We start from the raw sequence: 23,010 nt of genomic DNA on the forward strand, positions 1-23,010 counted from the left end.
GTGGCTCCCCCACCCCCAGCCCTCGCTGCTGGCTCTTAGGGGGGGAAGCCGCCCGCTTTGGGGTCTTTCCCCTTCCCCCCCCCCGTGCCGCCAGCCCCCCCGGCAGCGCCGCAGCTGGGAAGTGGGTTAGCGCTGGCACGGGGAGGGGTTTTTTTTGTTTTTTTTTTCCTGCGTGTAATTTTCCCAATTTTCCCTCCCACGCACCCGGGCTGCACTGAGCAGAGCCCGGAGCCTTCGCGCCCCCCCCCTCCCAACCCCCCCCCACCACGTCCCCGCTCGGCTGCCGGGCAGGGGGGAGAGGAAGGCAAATGGAGAGGGAGGGGAGCGCCTGCTCCAGATCCCGGCTCTCGTTAGGAGAAATAACAGCAAATTAATTAAGCTAATAACCCGCCCTGCGCCAGCGCTGCCCCCGTCCCCGCCGAGCCGGGGGGGGGGGGGGGGGCGAGGAGCGGGGCCGGGCGCGGATCTGGGGCGCGTTCCCCGGGGTCCCCCCCCCCTCCCCGCGGCCCCCCCTCCTGCCCCCGTGCCTCAGTTTCCCCTCTTCGTGCTGCGGGGAGCTGCTGCCCCCCCCCCCCCACACACACTCGGGGGGGGGGGCAGAGAGCACGGGGGGGGTCCCCAGCACCGGGGGGGGGGGAGGCGGGGGCGCAGTGCCCACGGACACGCGTGGGTGCGGGCGCGCATCCCGCAGCCCCCCCGCGCCGCGGCCGGGAGTTGCCAAGCAACTGCGGGATGGAGGCGAAACGGGAACAAAGCCGCAGCCGGGCCCCCCCCCGGGTGTGTGTGTCCCCCCCCGGGCTGTGTGTGTCCCCCCCCCGGGTGTGTGTGTGTCCCCCGGGCTGTGTGTGACCCCCCCGGGCTTTGTGTCCCCCCCCCCCGGGCTATGTCCCCCCCCCGGGCTGCGTGTGTCCCCCCCCAGGTCTGTGTATCGTCCCCCCCCGGGCTGTGTGACCCCCCCCGGGCTATGTCCCCCCCCCGGGCTGCGTGTGTCCCCCCTCCCAGGTCTGTGTGTCCCCCCCCCCCGGGCTGTGTCCCCCCCCAGGTCTGTGTATCGTCCCCCCCCGGGCTGTGTGTGACCCCCCCGGGCTGCGTGTGTCCCCCCTCCCAGGTCTGTGTGTCCCCCCCCCGGGCTGTGTGACCCCCCCCGGGCTATGTGTCCCCCCCCCGGGCTGCGTGTGTCCCCCCTCCCAGGTCTGTGTATCGTCCCCCCCCAGGTCTGTGTATCGTCCCCCCCGGGCTGTGTGTCCCCCCCGGGCTGTGTGTGTCCCCCCCCAGGTCTGTGTATCGTCCCCCCCCGGGCTGTGTGACCCCCCCCGGGCTATGTCCCCCCCCCGGGCTGCGTGTGTCCCCCCTCCCAGGTCTGTGTGTCCCCCCCCCGGGCTGTGTCCCCCCCCAGGTCTGTGTATCGTCCCCCCCCGGGCTGTGTGTGACCCCCCCGGGCTGTGTCCCCCCCCCCCGGCAGCGGGGCGCTCCCCAGCCGGCCCTGCCCGCCGCCTGCCCCGGCTTGTCGGCCCGGCGCCGGGGGGGGGGGCAGCGCCGCGACCCGCCCGGCCCTGCCCTGCCCTCGGGGTGGGGGGGGGAGAGCCCTGGGGGGGGGGGGGGGGGCGCGGGGAGCCCCGCATCCCTCCCCCGCGGAGTGGGCGTGGGGGGGGGGGAGGGTCCCGCATCCCCCCTGCGGGTTTTTCCCACGGTGGGGGGGGGGGGGCGTGGGCGGTGCGCTGAGCCCGTGCTGCGGGTTTTGGGGGGGGGGGGGCGCGGGGGCGGCTCGGCGGTGCTGGATTGGGGGTGGGGGGGGCGGCGTAAAGGGGGGGGGGCTGCCACCGACTCCCCACGCGTGACCGCGTCCCGTGGAGGCGGAGGTGGGGGGGGGGGGGGCTGAGCCCCGGTGGGGGGGGGGGGGACGACGGTAGGACCGGAGGGAGGAGGGGGGGGGGCCCGGGGGCGGGCAGGGGGCGGCGGCGGGGCCGGGCCGGGGCGGGGCGGGGGCTGGCGGCGGCGGCTCGGCGGGGCCGCGGCGGGGCGCAGCGCGCGGCAGGCGCGGGGCAGGCGGAGCGCGGCGCCGGGGCCCGAGCCCCGAACGGAGCCCCCCCCCCCCGCCCCCCTCCCCTTCCCTCCCCCCCCCCCACCCCTTCTCACCACCCATGGGTCCCTGAGCCCCCCCCGGCCATGAAGCCGCTGGAGAAGTTGCTGAAGAAGCCGGGCTCGCACCTGCCCGCCCGCCCCCCCGGGGCTGCCCCCCCGGCCCCGCTCCCGGTGCCCCGGCGGCGGAGCCTCTCTCGCCCCCTCTCCTCCCCCGAGGAGCCGGGGGGGCCTCGGCCGGCCGAGGGGGGGTGGTTGGAGCTGCGGCCCCCCCCCGCCACCCCCGCCCCCGAGGCTCCGCCGCGCTCCCCTTCGGCTCTTTCCCCCTCCGAGCTTTCCCCGGGGGGGGGACCGCGACCGGGAGCCGCTGCCGAGCCCGGAGCCGCCGCCGCTGCCGCCCCCCCCCGCCGCCGCCCGCTGCTGCTGCTGCTGCCCCCCCGCCCCCCCCGCGCCCCCCGAGCGCCTCCTGACCGCGCTCCTCGAGCGGCTGCCGGCGGGGGGGGCGCACGGCCGGGGCTGCGGAGCAGGTACCGGGGGGGGGGGGGGAGGATTTTTTTTGGGGGGGGGGGGGGGGGGGATGCGGGACCCCGGGGGGTGCGGGAATTGGGGTGCGGGGGTGGGGGGGAGGCTGCGGGGGGGGAGGGGGGGCGCGGGGGATGCTGCGGGTGGAGGGGGGGTGGCACCGTGCAGAAGCGCCGTGGGGGGGGGCTGCAAAAATTGGGGGGGGTCAAGGTCAGGATGAGGCCTTGCGGGAGCGGGGCCGGGCGGGGGGGTGCGGGGTGCGGGGGGGGGGGGTGTCCCCGAGCACCCTGCGGGGGTCGGGGGCTGTGCGTGGCGCCCTGCGGGGGGGGGGCGGGGGGGGGGCACCGACTGCGGTGGTGCGGAGCCGCCGGCAGCCTCCCGGTTAATGGTTAACGTTGTGCCGGTGCTAAAATTAACCCCGGGGGGGGGGGGGGGGGGGCTGCGGAGGGGGTGCCCCTCACCCCCCCCCCTTATTTTTATCCCCCCCCTTCCCACCGGCCACTGCGGTTCCCCGAGGTGCTGGGGGGGGGGTTCGGGTGGGTGGGAGCCAGGTGGGCTGCGAGCGCACCCCCCCCATGCAGCCCCCCCTGCTCCGGCCACCCTCTTCTGGGGGCAGCCGGGGTGGGGTGGGGGGGAAGGTGGGAGCCCCCCCCCAAAAGCCGTGGCTGGGCTCCAGGGAAGGTGCCGGGGGCCGGGGTGGGGCTCACCGAAACGAGGGAGCCCTTGGGGTGGGAGCGAGCCGGGACTGGCAGCGCTGGCTCTGCCTGCACCAACACGCTGCCAGGCCCGGCCCTGCGGTGTGCGGGGAGCGCGGGGGGGCCCCCGGCGTGTGGGCAGCGTGGGGGGGCCCCCCCCGAGCCGGCGGGGATCCGGGGCTCCCAGCAGCGGGCGGGGGAACGCCGTCCCTTCACCTGGCTTTAGCGCGAGGCTGGGGTTTGCGGAGGGATGGGAAACTGAGGCAGGGTTGGAGGGGGTGGGACGGGCGGCTGGGGGTGTCCGGGGACTCCCCCCCTCTGCCGCTGGCTGCTCTGCACGTCCCACAGGGTCCCGGCACTGATGCACGTAGGAAGGGCACCCGGGGGTCTGGGCTTGTGGAGGAGCTGCAGCCCCCTTGGGGCGGGGGGGTTTGGGCATCTTCTGCCCCCAAATAGAGCCTGGGGGGGGGGGGGGGGCGGCTGCACGTGGGGCTGGGGGGGCCGGGGGCTGTGCACCTGCCCAGGCCCCCCCCACGCTGCCGCTGCCCACCCCAGGCCCCGCTGCGGTTGCAGGATGCTGGATGTGGGGTCCCGGGCTCGGCACGGTTTTGTGGCCAGGTTAACGAGCGGGGGGCTGGTGGGGGCAGCCCGGGGGGGGGGTGGGGGGGGTCACCGGGGACCCGCTCCCACCCTAGGCCAAGGGTTGGCGCAGGGACGCCCACGTGGGGCAGGGCGAGGAAGCGGCGCCGTGTCCAAAGGTCAAGGCAGCGGCAGGGCGCAGGCGCGGACGGGGCCACCGGGCACCGCGCCGGCTGCGTCCCCTCCGTGCCCCGGCACCGGCGGCCCTTGGGCGCACCGCGACGGCTGGGGCTCGGCTGGGCCGTGCCAAAACGCCCTCCCCGGGGCCGCCCGTGGCAGCCCGGAGAGCTCCGTGGTGGCGTCCCCGGCACCGTCACCTTGTCCCTCGGTAGCAGCGGCTGTGCCGCCTGCCCCTCGCCCCCTGCCTCAGTTTCCCCACTGCTCGGCCCTCCGGGAGCCGTGTCCCCGTGCGCCCGCAGCGGGGCGTCGCGCGGCTCGGGGCCTGCCCGGCGCCTCTGCCCCTGCTCCTCCCGGAGCCGCCGTCCCCGCGGGGCTGGGAGCGGGGCCCTGACTCAGCGCGGGGGCTCGGCGGCGGCTCGGGAATCGGCCTCGCTCCCCTCGCCAGGTGGAGGTTTTGGTGGTGGTGGGGGGGTGCCCCCGCCCCTGACCCCCTCCCCATTTCCCCCAGACTCGCTGCTGGACGACATCGTGCTCACGCACTCGCTCTTCCTGCCCACCGAGCGCTTCCTGCAGCAGCTGCACCAGCAATATCCTTGGGGGGGGCCTGGGGGGGGCACGAGGGGGGCAAAGGGTGCGATGAGAGTGGGCGCGAGGGTGCCACGAGGGGGGCACCAGGGTGCGGTGACGAGGGCCGGATGCTGGGCACGGGAAGGGCATGGTGGTGACACGGGGGTGACGGTGAAGGTGCAACCGGGGGGACACCGGGGTGGGCATGAGGACACCGGGGTGGGCGCTGGGGTGGGCACCAGGGTGCCACAGGGGTGCGGGGGGGGGGGGGGGGCGCGAGGTTGCAACGAGCTGGAGGGCGTGAGGAGGGAGCTGGGGGGAATGAGGGTGGGTGCCAGGGTGCCGCGAGGGGTGCGTGGGGGCGGGTCGGGGTCCCCGCTGCTCCCCCCGCCCCGCTGCCTCCTTGACGGTGCCACCTTCGTGCTGGCGGGCGGCAGCCCCCCGGCGTGCTGGGAGGAGGGCGCGGGGCTGCGGCGCAAGCGCGCGGTGCTGGCCGTGCTGCTGCACTTCCTCGAGACCTACAAGGGGCTGCTGCAGGAGGAGGAGAGCGCGGGGAAGGTGATCAAGGTGGGTGCTCCCCCCCCCTGCCCAACACCTTCCCCCCCCCGCGTGGCCCCGCCGCCCCCTGAGCCCCCCTGGGCCCCCCAGGAGCTGTACCTGCTCATCATGAAGGACACGGCCCTGTACCACGAGCTGGAGGACGACATCCTCAAGCTGCACCAGCTCGTGGAGACGGTGGAGCTGAAGTGAGTGGGGGCCCTTGTGGCGTCCCCGTGGGGCGCTTGGGGTCTTTGTGGGGTCCTCATGGGGTGCTTGGGGCCCTTGTGGGGTCATCGTGGGGTGCTTGGGGTCATCGTGGGGTGCTTGGGGTCCCCATGGGGCACTGGGGGTCCCTGTGGGGTGTGTTGGGTGTTTGTGGGGTCCCCGTGGGGCACTGGGGGTCCCCATGGGGTGCTTATGGGGTCCCCATGGGGTGCTTATGGGGTCCCCACAGGGTGCTTGGGGTCCCCACAGGGCACTGGGGGACCCTGTGGGGTGTGTTGGGTGCTTGTGGGGTCCTCATGGGGGCACTGGGGGTCCCCGTGGGACATGTGGGGTCCTTGTGGGGTCCCCATGGAGTGTGTGGAGTCCTTGTGGGGTGCTTGGGGTCCTTGTGGGGTGCTTGGGGTCCTTGTGGGGTGCTTATGGGGTCCTTGTGGGGTGCTTGGGGTCCCCCTGGGGTACCGGGGGTCCCCGTGGGGGCGCACGAGGTTGTGTTCCTCGGGGTCACCTGGGGTCTGGGGGCCATGAGCTCAAAGAGCAAGGACCCGGGGGGGGGGGGGGGGGGGGCTGTGTCCGTGGCACCCTCGGGTGCTGAGGCCGCCGCGGTGCCGCAGGGTGGCCGACGAGACGCCCCCCCCGAGCAAGCAGGTGAAGCCGCTGTTCCGCCACTTCCGCCGCATCGACTCCTGCCTGCAGACCCGGGTGGCTTTCCGCGGCTCCGACGAGAGTGAGTCGGGGGGGGGACAACGGGGTGGGGGGGGCGAGGGGTCCCGTGCGGCTCTGACGACCCCCCCACCCCCCCCATCCGTCCTCTGCAGTCTTCTGCCGCGTCTACATGCCCGACCACTCGTACGTCACCATCCGCAGCCGCCTCTCGGCCTCGGTGCAGGACATCCTGGCCTCGGTGACGGAGAAGCTGCAGTACTCGGAGGAGCAGAGCGCCCGCGAGGACGCCCTCGTCCTCGTCACCGTGGCCTCGTCCGGAGGTGGCCACGGGCCTGGGGGGGGTCGGGAGGGGGGTTGTAGGGTGCAGGGCAGGTCGGTGCTGACCCCCCCCTCGCTGTCCGGGCAGAGAAAGCGGTGCTGCAGCCCAGCGAGGAGTGCGTCTTCACCACGCTGGGCATCAACAGCCACCTCTTCGCCTGCACCAAGGACGCCCTCGACTCGCTGGTGAGCACCCCGGGGGGGGGAGCCTTCGCGGAGGACCCCGCGGCACGGCCTCCCCCCGCTCCAGCCTCCTCCCGATGCCTCCCCCCGCCCCGGCCCCGACCCCCCCCCCCCTTCCCTTGCACTGCCTCGCAGGTGCCGCTGCCCGAGGAGATCCCGGTGGTCCCCGGGGACACGGAGATCCACCGCGTGGAGCCCGAGGACATCGCCAACCACCTCACCGCCTTCCACTGGGAGCTCTTCCGCTGCATCCACGAGGTGGGCGGCCAAGGGGGGGGGACCCCAAAATACCCTATGGTGGGGGGGGGGTCCTTAACCGTGTGTGACCTTACGCCGGCAGCTGGAATTCGTGGATTACGTCTTCCACGGGGAGCGCGGGCGGCGGGAGACGGCCAACCTGGAGCTGCTGCTGCAGCGCTGCAGCGAGGTGCAGCACTGGGTGGGCACCGAGCTGCTGCTCTGCGAGTCGCTGGGCAAGCGCGCCCACCTGCTCAAAAAGCTCATCAAGATCGCGGCCATGTGAGCGCCGGGGTTTTATTTGGGTCCGGGGGGGGGGGGGGTCGGGGGGACCCCGCCGGGTCTCAACCCGCCGCCCCCCAGATGCAAGCAGAACCAGGACATGCTGTCCTTCTACGCCGTCGTCATCGGGCTCAACAACGCGGCCATCAGCCGCCTGCGCCTCACCTGGGAGGTGAGGGGCTTTGGGGGGGGGGGGAGGGGGCTGGGACCCCCCTCCCTCGGGGCTGGGACCCCTCCGTCGGCACCCGGACCCCCCTCGGGGGGGTGCTCACGCTCCCCCCCCGGGGTTTTTGTCTTGCAGAAGCTGCCGGGGAAATTCAAAAATCTGTTTCGGAAATTTGAGAACCTGACGGTGAGGGAGGGGGAGGCCGGGCACGGGGGGGGGGGGTTGGGGAACCCCGGGGGTGCCTGGGGGCTCTGTGGGGTTTTTGGGGAGCCTGTGGGTGCGTGGGGGCTCCGTGGGGTCTTTGGGGTGCTCGTGGGTGCCCAGGAGCAGTGTGGGGTCCCTGGGGAGAGCCCTTGGGTGCCCGGGAGCTCCATGGGGTCTCTGGGGAACCCTTGGGTGCCTGGGGGCTATGTGGCATTTTTGGGGAGCCTTTGGGTGCTTGGGAGTTCCATGGGGTCTTTGGGGAGCCCGGGGGTGCCTGGGGGCTACATGGGGTCCCGGGGGAGCCCTTGGGTGCCCGGGAGATCCGTGGGGTCTCTGGGGAGTCTTTGGGTGCTTGGGAGCTCCCTGGGGTCTCTGGGGAGCCCTTGGGTGCCCAGGAGCTCTGGGGGGTTTTTGGGTGCCCGTGGGTGCCCGGGAGCTCTGTGGGGTCCCTGGGGAGCCCTTGGGTGCCTGGGGGCTCTGTGGGGTTTTTGGGGAGCCTTTGGGTGCTTGGGAGTTCCATGGGGTCTTTGGGGAGCCCGGGGGTGCCTGGGGGCTAGGTGGGGTCCCGGGGGAGCCCTTGGGTGCCCAGGAGCTCCGTGGGGGTCCCTGGGGAGCCCATGGGTGCTTGGGGGCTAGGTGGGGTCCCGGGGGAGCCCTTGGGTGCCCAGGAGCTCCGTGGGGGTCCCTGGGGAGCCCATGGGTGCCTGGGGGCTCTGTGGGGTCTTTGGGCAGCCCATGGGTGGCTAGAGGGCCTGTGGGGTCTCTGGGGAGCCCGTGGGTGCCCAGGAGCTCTGTGGGGTCCTTGGGGAGCCTGTGGAGTCTCTGGGGGTCTCTGTGGGGTCTTTGGGGTGCTCGTGGGTGCCCGGGAGCTCCATGGAGGACAAGGGGGGGGGGGTCCTGGGCATAGCGCTGCCACCCGTGGGGAGCCCCCCGTCCACCCCCCCCCCCCCCCCAATTACCCCCCCAGGACCCCTGCAGGAACCACAAGACCTACCGGGAGGTGCTGGCCAAGATGAAGCCCCCCCTCATCCCCTTCGTTCCGCTCATCCTCAAAGGTCTGGGGTTGGGGGGGGGGGGGGGGACACAGACTTTTTGGGGGTGTGAGGGGGGGCGGTTGGGGTCCTGCGGGGTCCCCTCACCTCCCCGTGTACCCCCCCATCCCCCCCCCAGACCTGACCTTCCTGCACGAAGGCAGCAAGACCCTCCTGGACGGGCTGGTCAACGTGGAGAAGCTGGTGGGTGTCCTGGGGGGGGGGGCACAGCCAGGGGACCCCCGGGGGGGGGGGGGGGGACAGTGAAGGTGGGGGGGGGCCCTTAGTGATGGGACCGATCCCTGTAGGGTGACCTGGGGGGTGAGGGGGGGGCTGTGGGGTGCGGGGTGCTCGGTAGCATCCCCATAGGGGGAGATGGGGGGGGGAGAAGGGTTCCTTGGGGGGGGGGGGGAAGGGGGGGGGAAGGGGGGGATCCCCGGTTCCTGGGAGGGGAAAGGGGGGGGGTGCAGGGTGCCTGGGGGGGGGGGAATGGGGGGGGGTCCCTAGGGTTCCTGGGGGGGGGGAAAATGGAGGGGTCCCTAGGGTTCCTGGGGGGGGAAATGGGGGGGGAAGGGGGGGGTGTCACCAGTTCCTGGGGGGGGAACAGGGGGGTCCCTAGGGTTCCTGGGGGGGGGAAATGGAGGGGTCCCTAGGGTTCCTGGGGGGGGGAAATGGAGGGGTCCCTAGGGTTCCTGGGGGGGGAAATGGAGGGGGAAGGGGGGGGGGGGAAATGGGGGGGGGTCCCCAGGGTTCTGGGGGGGGGGAAATGGGGGGGGTCCCTGGGGTTCCTGGGGGGGGGAGGTCCCGGGTTCCTTGGGGGGGGAAATGGGGGGGTTCCCCGGGTCCAGGTGCTGACGGGGGGGGGGTGCTCTGTGCCCCAGCACTGCATCGCTGAGAAAGTGAGGACCATCCGCAAGTACCGGAGCCGCCCCCTCTGTGAGTAGGGGGGGGGGGTTCCCAGTGCCCCCCCCCCTCCCCATCCCCACCCCCCCTTGGACCCCTCCCCAAATCCTCACTGCGGGGGGGGGGGGGGGACACACACAGGACAGGGCTGGGACCACGAGATGGGCCCGGGCCCCCTCCGTGGCCCTGCCTCCCCTCCCCTGGGCTCCAACCCCAGGCCTGGGAGGGGGGGGGGATCCCCACAACCCCGTGCCCCCCCCCCCCCAGCCCCTGAGCCCCCCCCCCGCCCCCCCCATTTGCAGGCCTGGAGCTGGAGGCGTCCCCCAGCCAGCTGCAGACCAAGGCCTACGTGCGGCAGCTGCAGGTGATCGACAACCAGAACCTCCTCTTCGAGCTCTCCTACAAGCTGGAGCCCGGCGCCCAGTGAGCCGGGGGGGGGGGTCCTAAGGGGGGGGGCCGGGGGGGTCCGGCCCCCCAGCACTGACGCACTTTGGCCGGGGGGGGGCAGGGGTTTGGGGTCTCCCCCCACATCCCCCCCCCCTCCCGTGTTTCACCCCCGTAGGGTTGGGGTGTGGGGGGGGGTCCCGGCCCCGGGGATTTGGGGTGGGGGGGCTGTGGGGGGGGGTCCTGGCCCCCGGTTTGGGATGGGGGGGGGGTGATGGGGGGGGTCCCGGCCCCCTGCCCCCACCCCCTCCACGGGGAGCCCCCCCCTATTTTTGTATGTGTTCCCCACCCCCCCCCCCCCGCAGCCCTGCTTCTGCCCATGCCCGGGGCGCCGCGCCCCCAGAATGTATATATTTTGTACCAAAAATGCCGTCTTTAATTGTAAATCTATTTTTTAAGAAAAAGGAGGAAAAAAAAAAAAAATAACAAAAAAATAATAATAAGGAAGCCCCACCGCCGAGCCTGAGGCCCAATAAATGGCTGTCCCCGTGCCCCTGTCCTGCCTCTGGGGGGGCTGCTGGGGGGTGGGGTGTGTGTGACGTCATGGTGGAGTGACGTCATGCTGGGAGTGACGTCAGAGGCGTGCTGTTGGCGTCACGGCGGGCCGCTACCGTCTGCGGGGCCTCGACCTTCTCAGGGTGGCCGCGGGCTGACGCGGTGCTGCAAACAGCGAGCCACGTGACTTCCCAACATGGCGGCTACAGAGGAAGTAGCCTGACCTTACCAACATGGCTGCCAGGAAATAAAACCGCCTGAGCTTTATACAGGGAGCGGCGGCCCCCGAGCTTGGCCGCGGCATCCCCGGGCCCCGAACGGCCTCTCGGCTTCCGGCGGATCTCCGCCCACCCCCGGGCCGCCTGAAGAGCGGGGCGCCCTCACCGTCATCTTGACCTTCCCAAGATGGCGGCCGCGCGCCTGCTCCTCACCTCCCTCCCCACAGCCCTTCCCAATATGGCCGCCCGACCTCCCCAACATGGCGCCGCGGCCCGGCCGCTGCCCCTCCCTCATCCGGCTTCTGCCCGCGCAGGCGCAGGCGGGGCGGCGGCCGCCATTTTGTTGGGCGGACGGCGGCGCGGGGGCCGCGTTTCCGGGTGCGGCGGGAGGAGGCCGCGGGCGGCGGTGAGGAGCGGGGGGGGCCCGGGGGGGTCCGGGAGGGGCTGGGGGGGCCCGGGGGTCTCTCGGGGCGCCGTGGCCGCGCTTGTACCGGGGCCTGTGGGGGGAGGAGGGCGCCGGAGGGGGGTCCTGTGGGGCTGGGGGGGCGCGTGGGGCCTATGAGGGGGCGGTGGGGGGGGTGGGAGGGGGATGTGGGGGGTGTGGGGGGACGGGGGGGGTGTATGGGGCCAGTGGGGGGGGCGTGGGGCCCGTCAGGAGGCAGTGGGGGGTGGGCGGGGGGCACTGGGGGGGGGCAGGGGTCTATAAAGGGGCAGAAGGGAGTCTGGGGGGCCGTAAGGAGGCAACGGGGGGGGTGTGGGGTGTGTAAAGGGGCAGTGGGGGGGGGGGTGTGGGGCCCGTAAGGAGGTAGTGGGGGGGGCGTGGGGTGTGTGTGGGGGCAGTAAGAATCCATAAGGAATCCATAGGGAGGCACCGGGGGGGTCTGGGGGGCCATAAGGAGGCAATGGGGGGGGTTGGGGTGTGTAAATAATAAGGGGCAGTGGGGGGGGCAGGGGTCTATAAAGAGGCATAAGAGGGTCAGGAGGCCCATAAGGAGGCGGGGGGGGGGGGCATGGGGTGTGTATGGGGGGCAGTGGGTGGGTTCTGAGAGTATAAAGAGGCAGAACGGGGTCATGGGGTCCATAAGGAGGCGGGGGGGTGGCGTGGGGTCTGTGTGGGGGCAGCTGGAGGGATGTGGGGTCCCTAAAGGGGCAATGGGGGGGTCAGGGGGTCTGTGAGAGGGCAGCTGGGGGAGTGGGGGGTCCATAGGGAGGCAATGGGGGGATGTAGGGTGGGGTAGAGAGGCAGTGTGGGGGGGTGTGAGTTCTTGTAAGGGGGCTGTGGGATCCCTAAGGAGCCGGGGGGGGCTCACACCGGGACCCCCGGGCAGAGTGCCCCCAGCCCGCCCTCAGGGGGAAGGCTCCGGCCCTGCCATCCCTTCGCCGTGCCCCCCCCCCCCCCAGCAGCTCCCCCCGTGAGCCGCCACCTGCCCGGGAGCTTCTGGGTGTCGGGGGGAGGAGGGGGGGGGGCGGAATTGGGGCTCCTGGGGGGGTCCCCAAGGCACCGCCGCCTCCCCTCAGAGCCAGCTGCCACCGATCCGCGTCCCGGGAGGCCTCGGGGGGGGGCGTGGGGGGGGGGTGTAAATGCGGTGAGCTGCCGGCCGTGAGGCCGAGCTTCCCCTCACTGGGACCCCGCTCCCCCTGGGGGGGGGCAAAGCCTCTGGGGGTGCGCAGCTCGCCGCCAGCCCCGCGGGGCTCTGTGGGGTGCTGAGCTCCGGGGGGGGGGCGGTTGTGGGAGCCGGCGCTGTGCTGGGGTTTGTCTCCCTGCCGCCCCGGCTCTGCCCTAATTAACTCTGCCCCGGCCCCGGCTCTGCCCTAATTAACTCCTCCCCGGCCCTGGCTGGTGGTTTTTTGGGGCCAGGAGGAGGAGGAGGAGGAGGAGGAGGAGGAGGAGGAGGCAGGAGCTGCCTCCCGACCCTCAGCTGCCTGCGGGGCGCTCCCCGCTCCCGATTTTCCCCGTCCCGGGAACCAAACGGGGCCGGCGGGGGGGGGTGTGTGTGTGGATATCGACCCCCTCCCCGATATCACCTGCATGTGGGTGGGAGGTGCGGGGCTTTGTGGGGCTTTGCGGGGGCTTTGCGGGGCCGGGCGGCAGCACGGGACCCCCCTCCTGCCCCCCGAGAATGGGGAGAGGGCGGAGACGAGCGAGCTCGGTGCCACCCCGTGCCTAGCGTCGGGATGCCGGTGGAGGTGAGCGGTGTCCTGGGGCCATCATCCCCTCCCCGCCCCCCGCCCGGGCTGCTGCCTTCTGCCCCCCTTGCCCCCCCCCCCCCCCGACGCCGTGAGTTGGGTTTATTTAAAGTAAAATAATTTTTGGCCCCAAATCGGCCGGCGACGCGGGCGCGCGAGGCCCCGCAGCTCACGGCGGCTGCGGCCGGGGGACGTCAAACCCCCAAATTCCAACCCGTTAACGAGCCGCAGGGCTTAACCCCCCCCCCCCCCCCCCCAAATTAAGACCTCAGCATGAGCATTGCCGGGGGCCGGGGACGCGATCCAGGAGGAGGGAGCGCGGCTTCGACTCCCGGGGCTGTGGGGGCACCCGGGGGTGGCTGCCGCCGGGGTCCTGCGCCTCGTGGCGGGGCGTGCTCGCGGCCAGCACCCCCCAGCGCCGTCCCCCAGCCTCTGTGTCCCCTCCCCCGTTAGCGTTCGTGGCGCCCGCGGCCCTAAAATGAAGCCGAGCACGGACCCGGCTGTGCGGGGACCCCGCTTGGCTCGCTTCCCCCCCCCAGCCCCAGGTTTTGGGGCCCTGTGGGGCGGCCCTGCCCGGCCGTTTGGGGCCGTCACACCAGCGGGACCCCTGCCGCTGCCCCCCCCCCCCCCCCATTGATCCCGTGCCCTAAATCCGGCCGGCGTGCGCGGTGCCTGCAGCTTCGGGGCCTCGCGCGAGCACCGGGCGCGTCCCCTAATTCCCCTCCCTGCGCGCCCCCGCGAGGGAAGGGGCCTTTCCTCAGCCCCCTAAACCCCGACGAACCCAGCGGGGAGGTTTTTCCGGGCGGCTGCTGCCTCCCGGCCGGGTCTTTGGGGTTTTGGGGCCCCTCGAGGCCGCCCCGAGCGCGTCCCCCGGCCGGCCCCTGCCTGGGAGAACCCTGCCGGCACTTGGCCGCCTCGCACCGCGGCCCGCAGCTCTTGCGAAAGAGGCACAGCCCCAGCGCCTCCGACCTACTGGGACCTACTGGGAGCACTGGGGAGAGGCAGCGGAGCTGGCGGCGCCCCGGTAGCCAGGAGGAGGAGGAGGAGGAGGAAGGCGCACGGCGAGGGGAGCGGGCGGCGCAGCGCCGGGGCTTCGTGACGCGGCGACGTCTCGTGGGGACGCCGCTTGTGCGTGCCGGCGCCGCCAGGGCTTTGGCGACGGTCCTGGGCCCCGGGCTCAGCGCCGGGGGCTCAGCACCGGGGGCTCAGCCCCCGGCCTCCGGTGAGGCTCAGCCCGCGGCGGGCCCGCTGCCGCCGAGGCGCCCGTCCCGGCGGCGTATTTCGCCTCGCCTCGTGGCTCAGCCCGCGGGCGCCACGGCGGCTGTTGGCGTGAGCTCGGGGTGGCAGGCTGGAGCTGGAGACGTGCTGCCTGCCCCCCCCCGCCCCCCCCCGACACCACCCGGGCCGTTTCCCCGACAGCTCCGTGCCCCGGCGGTGGGAAGAGAAGAGCCGCGGGTTCCCCCGGCCCGCCTCGCTCTGCGCCTGGCACCCCCCTGAGCGCACCCCAGTGCTGCTGGGTGTGTGTGGGGGGGTTATAAAGCGCCCCGGGATCCCTCTGAGGCTGCTCGGGGCAGCCCAAACCCACAAATTTTCCCCGGGTCAGCTCCGGCCGCCTCGGGGGGCACAGGCGGGACGGAGCCGTGGCTCCGAGCGGCTCCCGGCTGCTCCCCTCGTGTGCCGCCTCCGCCTCCCCGCCTTCCTCTCCCTCCTCACCGGCACTGGGGGGGGGGGTCTGCGCTCCCAAAAAGGATTTTTCCTGCTCCTGGGGGGGTCTGTGCCCTCCCAAAAAGGATTTTTCCTGCTCCTGCCTCTGCCAACCGAGCTCGGCCCAGAGCCGCCGGCGCGTCCCCGGCTCGGGGTCCAGGGGTTACGGGGGGGTGGGGGGGCATGTCCCCACCGAGGGCCGCGGAGCCCGTCCCATAATCATCAGAAACATTTTGTTTGGGGTTTTGTTGGGAAACGCATTGTCGGGGACTGGGGGCCGTCGGTGATTCCCGGCCCCGAGGTCCCACCGCGGCTCTCCGTGGGGTAAATCATTTAGGGCGCCGCCTCGGCCCCCCAGGGAAGGAAGGGGCTGAGACGCTGGGGAAGGCAGGGCCTGAATTCGGGGGGCGGGGGGGGGCGAGGCTTCGGGTGGGGAGCCGGGGGGGGTCAGGAAAAGGAGCCCGGCGAGGTCCGGGCCTTGGGAGCCGTCCCTGAACCGGTGCGGCCGCGTCCCGCAGCCGCCCTCGGGGGCTGGGGGCTCCTCTCGGCGTGGGCTCCGAAGCCGCTGCCTCCCCCAGGGCGCGGGGCCCTTTGCGAACGCCGGCCTGCTGCAGCGAGACGCCCCCCCCAGCACCCGAATCCCCCCCCCCCGAAAAAGAAAAAAAACAGGGAACGCCGGAAAAAAAAACAGGGAACGCCCAAAAAACCCCAGCCCGCCGCCCTCGGGGCACCGGCGGCGCCCGGGGTTGCTTTTGGGGGGGTGTCTCGCTCCCCCCCCCCCCCGCAGCGAGCAGGGGGCTTGTAGGGTGCCCGCAGGGGGCGGCCCGGGGTGCTGAGCGGGCCCTGGGTGCTGAGCGGGCACCTCTGGGAGCCAGCGGCGGGTTCAGCCCCCGAAATCGGGGCCGTTTGAAGCATCCGACGGGGGGGCCCTGGGCCGAGCCGGGCGCGCGTCCTGCTGGAGGACGGCAGCTGCTGAGCGAATTCGGGTGGTTTTTTTTTGGGGGGGGGACACACGCCACTGGGCGTCGCTTTTTGGGGTTTTTGCCCCCGCCTCGGGCCTTTCCCCGCGAGCTCAGGGGGCTGCCACGGCACCGGGAGCCCCCGAAACCCCCCCAGGGGTGGGCACGGGGAGGGCCCCACGGTGGTGGGGAGCTGCAGGGCGGCCGCCGCGTCCCGGGAGGTCTCCGCACGGCAAACGCGAGGCAGCGAGGGGTGCTGAGCGGCGCTGGGGGGGCTTTTTTTCACCCCCGGAGGATTTGGGTCGCGTCTCCCTGCCCTTCGCCACCCACGGCTGCTCCCAGGACCATCAGAGATCTCGGGGCTGTGGCCTGAAGGCTTGGGGGGGGGACGGCCCCAGCGCTCCCACCGGGGTCTCAGCACCGCTCAGCCCCCTTCCTCCGGCCCGGCTGCTTCTTGCTTTCTGCTTCTTGCTTTTGTTTTTTTTTGCTTTCTGCTTTTTGCTTTCTGCTTTTTACCTTTCATCCGAGCGGGGCCGAGCCGCAGCGCCCCGCTTCCCGGGGGCTCGGCGCCGGTTTCTCCCCGAGCTGCTTCGGGTTCAGCTCCTCCCTGCCCTCCTCCCGCGCTCTGCCAGCTCGCAGCCTCTACCCGGGCGCGGGTAAATATATTCTCCCCCCCGAAAGGGGCTCCCGGGGGGGGAAATGCCCCCTCTCCTCCCCAGCTGCACCCCGGGAGGTGGCCCTGGGGGATGTGGGTTGGTGGCGGAGGTGACGGCCAGCGGTGCTGGCTCGGGTCCGTGACACACGGGACTGAGTCAGGAGCCCCGATCCCCGAGTCAGGAGCCTCGTTACCGGCCGTGCTTCTCGGCAGCAGCTCTGCTAAGCACCTCCAGCCCGGCTGGCTCCGGCCGTCCCCTCCTGACACCGCGCTTCGCAGCCCCCTGGGGACGCGATCCTGCTGCGGGCAGGGAAGGAACCGGGGAAGGAGCCGGGGAAGGAGCTGAGGAAGGAGCCGAGGAAGGACGGAGAAGAAGCGCACGGGGAAGGAGCAAGGAGAAGGAGCAAGGAGAAGGAGCACGGGGAAGGAGTACAGAGGGAAGGAGCACGAGGAAGGAACCGAGGAAGGAGGAGGGAGAAGAAGCACACAGGGAAGGAGCCAGGGAAAGAGCAGGGAGAAGGAGCTCACGGGGAAAGAGCCCCCAGGGAAGGAGCGGGGGAAGGAGCCAGGGAAGGAGCATGAGGAAGGAGGGAGAAGAAGCACACAGGGAAGGAGCAAGGAGCACACAGGGAAGGAGCATGGGGAAGGAGCCGAGGAAGACAGAGGGAGAAGAAGCGCACAGGGAAGGAGCATGGGGAAGGAGCAAGGAGAAGGAGCACATGGAGAAGGATCTGGGGAAGAAGCCAGGGAAGGAGCCGAGGAAGGAGGAGGAAGAAGCAGCACAAAGAGAAGGAGCAGGGAGAAGGAGCACACGGGGAAGGATCTCCTCCTGCTCGGACCCGTCCCGGCAGCTCCCTGGCGCGCCCGTGCCGCGCTGGCTGCGATCCCGCCTGGCCGCGAACGCCGCAGCCCCGCGTGGGGCTGCCGGGCCGCCTCGGCGCAGCGTCCCCCCCCCCCGCAGAGCCCGGCGGGGCGCGTTTCGGCAGCAAGGTGCGGCTCGGGGGGCTGAGGGGACCCCTCGGGGGGGGGGAAGGGGCCCTGTGGAGGTGCCCCCGGGGACCCGGCGGTCCCGAGGGGCTGCAGGGGTGGCTCCTGCCCTCACCCGCTGGCTCAGTGGCGGAGCCCCTTCTCGTTCGGGTGCTTTCCGCGATTATTTTCTCGCTGCTGAGCTCTGCTGCTGGGCTCGGGGGCAGGGGGAGCCACAGCAGCACCGCGGGGCCCCGTTGTCTGCGGGGACGGCCGGCCCGGGGACGGGCCCTGTCTTATTTTAGGCTCCGTGCGCCGCGGCAGCAGTGAACTGTAGTTTATCCAGCGGGAGCCGAGGCCGAGAAGGGGGTCTGAGGTTTGAATACCCGACAGGAGCCCTTACAGAGGGCGCGGGCGCCTGCCTTCCGTCGCCGGGGTTGTAAAGGAGCTTCTGGGGTAAAGGCGTTCACGGCGGGGCTTTTCCTGGGGGAAGGAGCCCGTGGCTTCAGAGGGGGGGGGTTGTTCCCCCCTCACCCCTCGATCTGCCCCCGAAACGGGGACCCTGAGCGGCTCCACGTCACCATGTTCCTATTCCCTTCGCCGCCACCGCCGTCGGGTGGCTGCCGTCGGAGGCACGGGCCGGGTCCCGGCCCCTCGTGGTGCTCCCGGGCTCCCTCCCGGCCCCGCTCAGTCCCTGCTGCGGATCCGCAGCCGCTCGGCCCTCGAGGGGAGCTTGGGGCTCCTGCGGCGCGTCGAGGCGGGTTTGGGGACGCGCCGGGGCCGTGGGGCCGGGGCCGGGGCAGCTCCGGGTGCAGATCCCGTGGGTGCAGATCCCGTGGGTGCAGCACCCCAGGGGCCTCCCACGGCCGTAGCCCCGGGGGGCGAGGCGTCGCAGCGCTGTCCCCGGGGCCGCGTTCCTCCTGCAGCTCTCCCTTCCGTCCTCACCTCTCCCTCTCTCCGTCCCGCAGCCATGAGTGACTGGCCTCGGCCCCAGCACTGAGCAGCCGCGATGCCGATCCCCCCGCCGCCGCCGCCGCCGCCGCCCGGCCCCCCGCCGCCCCCCACCTTCAGCCAGGTAAGGGGCTTCTCTCCCGGCCCGCTGACGCCCCCTTCTTCACGCCCCCCCCCTCCTCCGGCCGCTCCTTGCCCACGGCTCCTCTGGTCCCCAGACCTCCTCCAGCACCTTCAGGTGCCCCCCAGGCCGTGCCTCGGTTTCCCTCGCTGCAGTCCGTGCGAGGGAAGGGGCTGCCTGTGGGCCCCTCCAGGATTTTCTCTGGCTCAGCACCTCCTGCCCCACCGTGGCTCGCCGGGGGGGCTTGCCCGGGGGCCGGGGCGCCTGGGGCTGAGCAGAAACGGGACGGGGCGATCGGGCCGTGCCCGCCGCGCGCGTCGCTGTTGGGCTGGCTCTGAGCTGCTGCTGAGCGGCCCCTGGTCCCCAGGCGAACACGGAGCCGCCGAAACTGAGCCGAGAGGAGCAGCGGGGCCGCGGGGCCCTCCTGCAGGACATCTGTAAAGGGACCAAGCTCAGGAAAGTGACGCAGATCAACGACCGCAGCGCCCCGATCCTCGAGAGTGAGTCGAGCTGCCCGGCGTGGCCCCTTGCGCGGGGCGCCGCCGTGCCCCTTCGGGGCGCCCTCCCGCCTCTCCCCGCGCCGTTCCTCCCGGCCGGAGCCAATTCTGCCCGCCGTGACCCCCGTGCCTCTCTCCTCCCAGAGCCCAAGGGTGGCGGCGGCGGCGGCGGCTACGGCGCGGGCTCGGCCGCGATCCAGCCCAAGGGGGGCCTCTTCCAGGGCGGCGTGCCCAAGCTGCGGCCCGTGGGAGCGAAGGAGAGCTCAGGTAGGGCTGCGCTCGGCGGGGCCTTCCCCGGGAGCCCCCCCGGGGCGGGAAGGGGTCGAGGCTCTCGCCGCGCGTGCCCGAGGATTTCGGCGGTTCGGCAGCAGGGCCCCCCCCGGCTCAGTGCCCCCGCAGGGCCGCGGGCACGCTGCGGTCTCCGTGCGGTGTCCCGAGCGCCCGAACCTCCTCCCCGCCGGGCCCCGAGCGCTGCGTGCGCCTCGCCCGGCGCCCCTGCCGCCCGTGCCAGCGAGCCGATGGCGGCGCCAAGCCCGCTGCCAGCTCCCCGATGGTGCCAGGCAGCTCCCCGCGGGGCGGGCGGGATGCCCCGTGCGGGCGCCGTGGGCTCAGCGCCGGCGCTCGGCACCATCCCGGGCTCCTCACTCCTCTTGCCCTCCCCGCAGACGGCTCGGCGAAGCAAACCCCGCAAGCGCCCGGCTCCAGAGCAGCCGCCCCCAGGCCCCCGGTGCCGGCCGGCAGCAGCCGCCCCCAGGACGATGCCGACGGCAGCCGAGGGTCCCCGCCGGAGCTGCCCCGCACCCAGAGGCCCTCCCTGCCCGACCTCTCCCGGCCCAGCTCCGCCGCCGCCGCCGGCGCCACCGGCATGAAGCACAGCTCGTCCGCCCCGCCGCCCCCGCCGCCGGGCCGCCGCAGCGCCGCGCCGCCCGCCCCCGGCCCCAAAATCCCCTCTTACAACCGGGAGAAGCCCCTGCCGCCCACCCCGGGACAGCGCCCGCCCCCCGGCAGGGACGGACCCCCGGCCCCGCCGCCCGGCAAACCCCCTCCGTCCCCCGTCAGCCACCGCACCGGGGCTCAAGGCCAGGCCCTCGCCCCCCCCGCCGCCCCCTTACCGCCAGCCCCCCGGCGTCCCCAACGGCCCTTCCAGCCCCGTGGCCGAGGCCGCCCCCGAGCTGCCGCAGAGACACAACTCCCTGCACAGGAAGGCGCCCGGCCCCTTACGGGGGCTCGCGCCCCCGCCGCCCGCCGCCGCCTCCCCGTCTCTCCAGGGCGGCCGCCCCCCGCCGCCGGCCAGGGACCCCCCCAGCCGCGCTGCAGGTAAGGAAGAAAAAAACAAAAAGAAAAAAAAAAGCTGGGTGCTCTTCGGGGACGGAGCCCCTCTGGTGCGCCTCGGGGCGCGAGGAGCCGTCGTGGTGGGGTTTTTTTTTTGGGGGGGGCTGGGGTGGTGGTGGGGGGGAAGCGGCGGCACCGGGACGCGGCGAGGTTCTTCCAGCACAGGGGTCGAGCGCGGGGAGGTTTCGGGGTTGTCCCGTCCTGCGGGAGGCCCTGGTCCTGGGCTCCGTTTGTCCAGCTCCTTCCGTGCCTCTTGTTGGCACCGGGATGTGGCCGTGCCCCCCCCCCCGGTGCCCCCCCGTGCGCTCTCGGGCTCCGCGGCCAGACCGCAGCTCCCGCCTGGGCCCCGGCCAAGCCGCGCCGTGCTGCCGGCCCTGCCAGCCTCCCCGGGCCGGGTCGCAGCCCGGCTGCGGGTAATTAGCCTAACGAGGAGCGTGCGGTGGCCGGGTGGGAGTGAGGGGTTGGGTCTGGGGGGGGGTCCTGCCGCGGGACCCCGCGCGCCGCTGGCGGTGCAGACGGACCTGCAGGGCCTCGAAGCCTCGCGCGGGCGAGCTCGCGGCCCCTCTGGGGGCAGAGCGAGACGTGGCTCCCGAAACATCGGGCTGCTCGGCCGGGGGGGGACTCGGCGGGCAGAGCTGGGGGGCTCACGCCCACCTGGGGGGGCTCACACCCACCCCAGGGGGCTCACCCCCACCTGGGGGGCCCACACCCATCCTGGGGGGGGCTCACACCCATTCCGGGGGTCTTATGCCCACCCTGGGGGCCTCACACCCACCCTGGGGACCTTACACCCACCCTGCAGGGCTCACGCCCATCCTGGGGGGGGCTCATGCCCACCCCGGGGGGGGCTCACACCCACCCTGGGGGGCTCACACCCACCCTGGGGGCCTTACACCCATCCTGGGGGCCCTACACCCATCCTGGGGGGGGCTCACCCCCACCCCGGGGGGCTCACCCCCACCCTGATCTGTGGCGGGGGGCAGAGAGACGTCGGGAGCAAGCGGGGAACGTCCCCACATGTCCCAGGGGAGGATGGCCCTGTCCCTTTCCCCCCTCCACCCCGCTGAGCCGGGGTTTTCTGCCCCCCGGGGGGAGTTGGGGGGGGGCCTCGTCCCACCCCAGCCCCCCCCCCCTCTCTCCTCGCAGCCCCGCCGCCCCCGCCGCCGCTGCTGCGCAATGGGGGGCGCGACGCCCCCCCCGCCTCCGCCGCCCCCCCCCCTACAGACTGCACGGCTCCTCCGAGCCCCCCGGCCGAGGGAAGCCCCCCCCGCCGCCCACCCGCACGCCGGCCGGGCCCCCCCCGCCGCCGCCCCCGCCGGTGAGAAACGGGCACCGGGACTCCATCGCCGCCGTCAGGGCGCTGCTGGGTGAGTGCGGCTCGGGGTCGGCGTGGGGGGGGTCCGGGGGGGTCCAGGGGGGGTCCGGGAGCAGCGCCGAGCCCTTTGGCTTCATCTTTCCCCCCCCCTCGCCCCGCTTTTTGTTTTTTCCCCCCCCGTTTTCTGCAGACGACTTCGAGGCCAAGTACTCCTTCCACCCCGTCGAAGACTTCCCGGCCCCCGAGGAGTACAAATACTTCCAGAGGATCTACCCCAGCAAATCCAACAGAGGTAAGGGGGCCGCGGCCCCCCCGCCTTATTTTTTATTTTTATTTCCATTTATTTCCACTTATTATATTTTTATTATTCATTATTATATTTTTATTATTTATTATATTAATATTATCACGAATATCTATTATATTTTATTTATTACTATTATTATTATTATTATTATTATTATTATTATTTTAATTTTTATTTTTTTATATCGGGTCCTGCCTGTCCCTGCTCCCAGCCTGGGGGCTCCCCCCCCCTCCTGCTCCTCACCGTGGCCTTGCCGCGGGGGGGTCTGCACCCCCCCCCCCAGGGCGTGCTGAGCTGGGTTATTTTCAGAGCCATGAATTTTTTTTTAAGAGCCCCCCCCCTGCCTGGGGGGTGAGGGGAGCACCGGGGGGGGGTGGGGGGGCTCTAACCCCCCTTTTTTTTTTTGGTGCGGGTGCCGGTTTCACCGTCCCCTCTCTCTCCCCGCAGCCACGCGCGGGGCCCCCCCTCTGCCCCCCATCCCCAGGTGAAAGCGGTGGCGGCGCCGGCGGCTTCTTCCTGAGCGGGGGCACGGAGCTGCTGCCCCCCCCCCCACCTTTTCCTCCGATGGACCCCCCCCAAAAAAAAAACAACACCTCCCCACCCCAGGAAACCTGCATGAGAACCTCCCAGCGCCTTCGTGCCCCCCCCAGCCCTGCGCCCCCCCCCCCGGCCCTCCCTCACCCCAAAGCCCTTCCCCACCGCGGCACAAGGAGCTTGGGGGGGTGGGGGGGGGCGCGGGGCAGCCACGGAGCCCCCCCCCAGAGCTCTTCGTTTGCACAGGACCCACTGAAGGAGCCTTGGGGGGGGGCTCAGCACCGCCACGGGTCCTCCACGGGTTTCGCAGCCCCCGTTTTAACACTAAATCCCCAAATCCGGGCGTTTTACCCCGCAGGCAGCGGGGGGGGGGGGGCAGGATGCGGCCCCCCGGGGGGGCTCCCTTTGCCTTACGCTGAGCGACAGCCGGTGCTGGGAGGGGGGGGGGGGCTCCCGTTAACCGGATCCGGACGCTTGTGCTGCGGGGGGGGGGCGGCTGTACTAAAATCCTCACCTTTAACTTGTTTTTGTTGTTATTGTTGGTTTTTGTACGAGGCTGGAACCTTCCCCCCGCGGAGCTGGGAGCGAGGCGCGTCGCTGGGGGGGGGGGGACGCGGTTTTGGTTAAATAAAGGAAGAAATGGTTCTCCCCGAGCGCCCGCCTCGGTCCCTGGGGGCTGCGGGGGGGGGCGGCGGGGAGGGAGGAGGGAACCCCCCCCCCCCCCCGCCGTGAGCACGGATTTGGGTTAAATAAAGGAAATAACGGTGCGTCGGTGTCCCTGGGGATGCAGCGCCTCGCTGGGGGCTCTGCTTGGGTGCCCCATTTCCGCCTGGGGGGGTACTGGGAGCCCTGGGGATACTGGGAGGACTGGGAGCTGGGACTGGGGATACTGGGAGGGCTGGGGAACTGGGAGTGGGGAATACTGGGAGCACTGGGGGCTGGGATCTGGGG

The 23,010-nt window shown here is 72.5% G+C and overlaps 2 protein-coding genes across 2 annotated transcripts; both read left to right on the top strand.

Annotated features, from left to right (window-relative positions):
• Positions 1-2,127: 2,127 nt before the first annotated feature.
• On the top strand, positions 2,128-10,308 carry RAPGEFL1 (Rap guanine nucleotide exchange factor like 1). Its single transcript, XM_080564649.1, is given in 16 exon segments — positions 2,128-2,421; positions 2,423-2,606; positions 4,564-4,642; positions 5,039-5,189; positions 5,271-5,368; positions 5,999-6,111; positions 6,203-6,370; positions 6,457-6,554; positions 6,687-6,809; positions 6,892-7,070; positions 7,152-7,242; positions 7,372-7,422; positions 8,408-8,495; positions 8,611-8,675; positions 9,353-9,407; positions 9,677-10,308. Coding segments are annotated over 16 exon segments (1,923 nt in total). The 5' UTR covers positions 2,128-2,166; the 3' UTR covers positions 9,802-10,308.
• Positions 10,309-10,515: 207 nt separating this feature from the next.
• WIPF2 (WAS/WASL interacting protein family member 2) lies at positions 10,516-22,826 on the top strand. Its single transcript, XM_080564651.1, is given in 10 exon segments — positions 10,516-10,937; positions 17,971-18,077; positions 18,442-18,574; positions 18,716-18,838; positions 19,237-19,664; positions 19,666-19,888; positions 21,050-21,105; positions 21,108-21,270; positions 21,409-21,510; positions 21,973-22,826. Coding segments are annotated over 9 exon segments (1,335 nt in total). The 5' UTR covers positions 10,516-10,937; positions 17,971-18,011; the 3' UTR covers positions 22,014-22,826.
• Positions 22,827-23,010: the final 184 nt, after the last annotated feature.

This window comes from Anser brachyrhynchus (genome assembly GCF_964034855.1).
Source record: "Anser brachyrhynchus genome assembly, chromosome: 22".
NCBI classification, from domain to species: Eukaryota; Metazoa; Chordata; class Aves; order Anseriformes; family Anatidae; genus Anser; species Anser brachyrhynchus.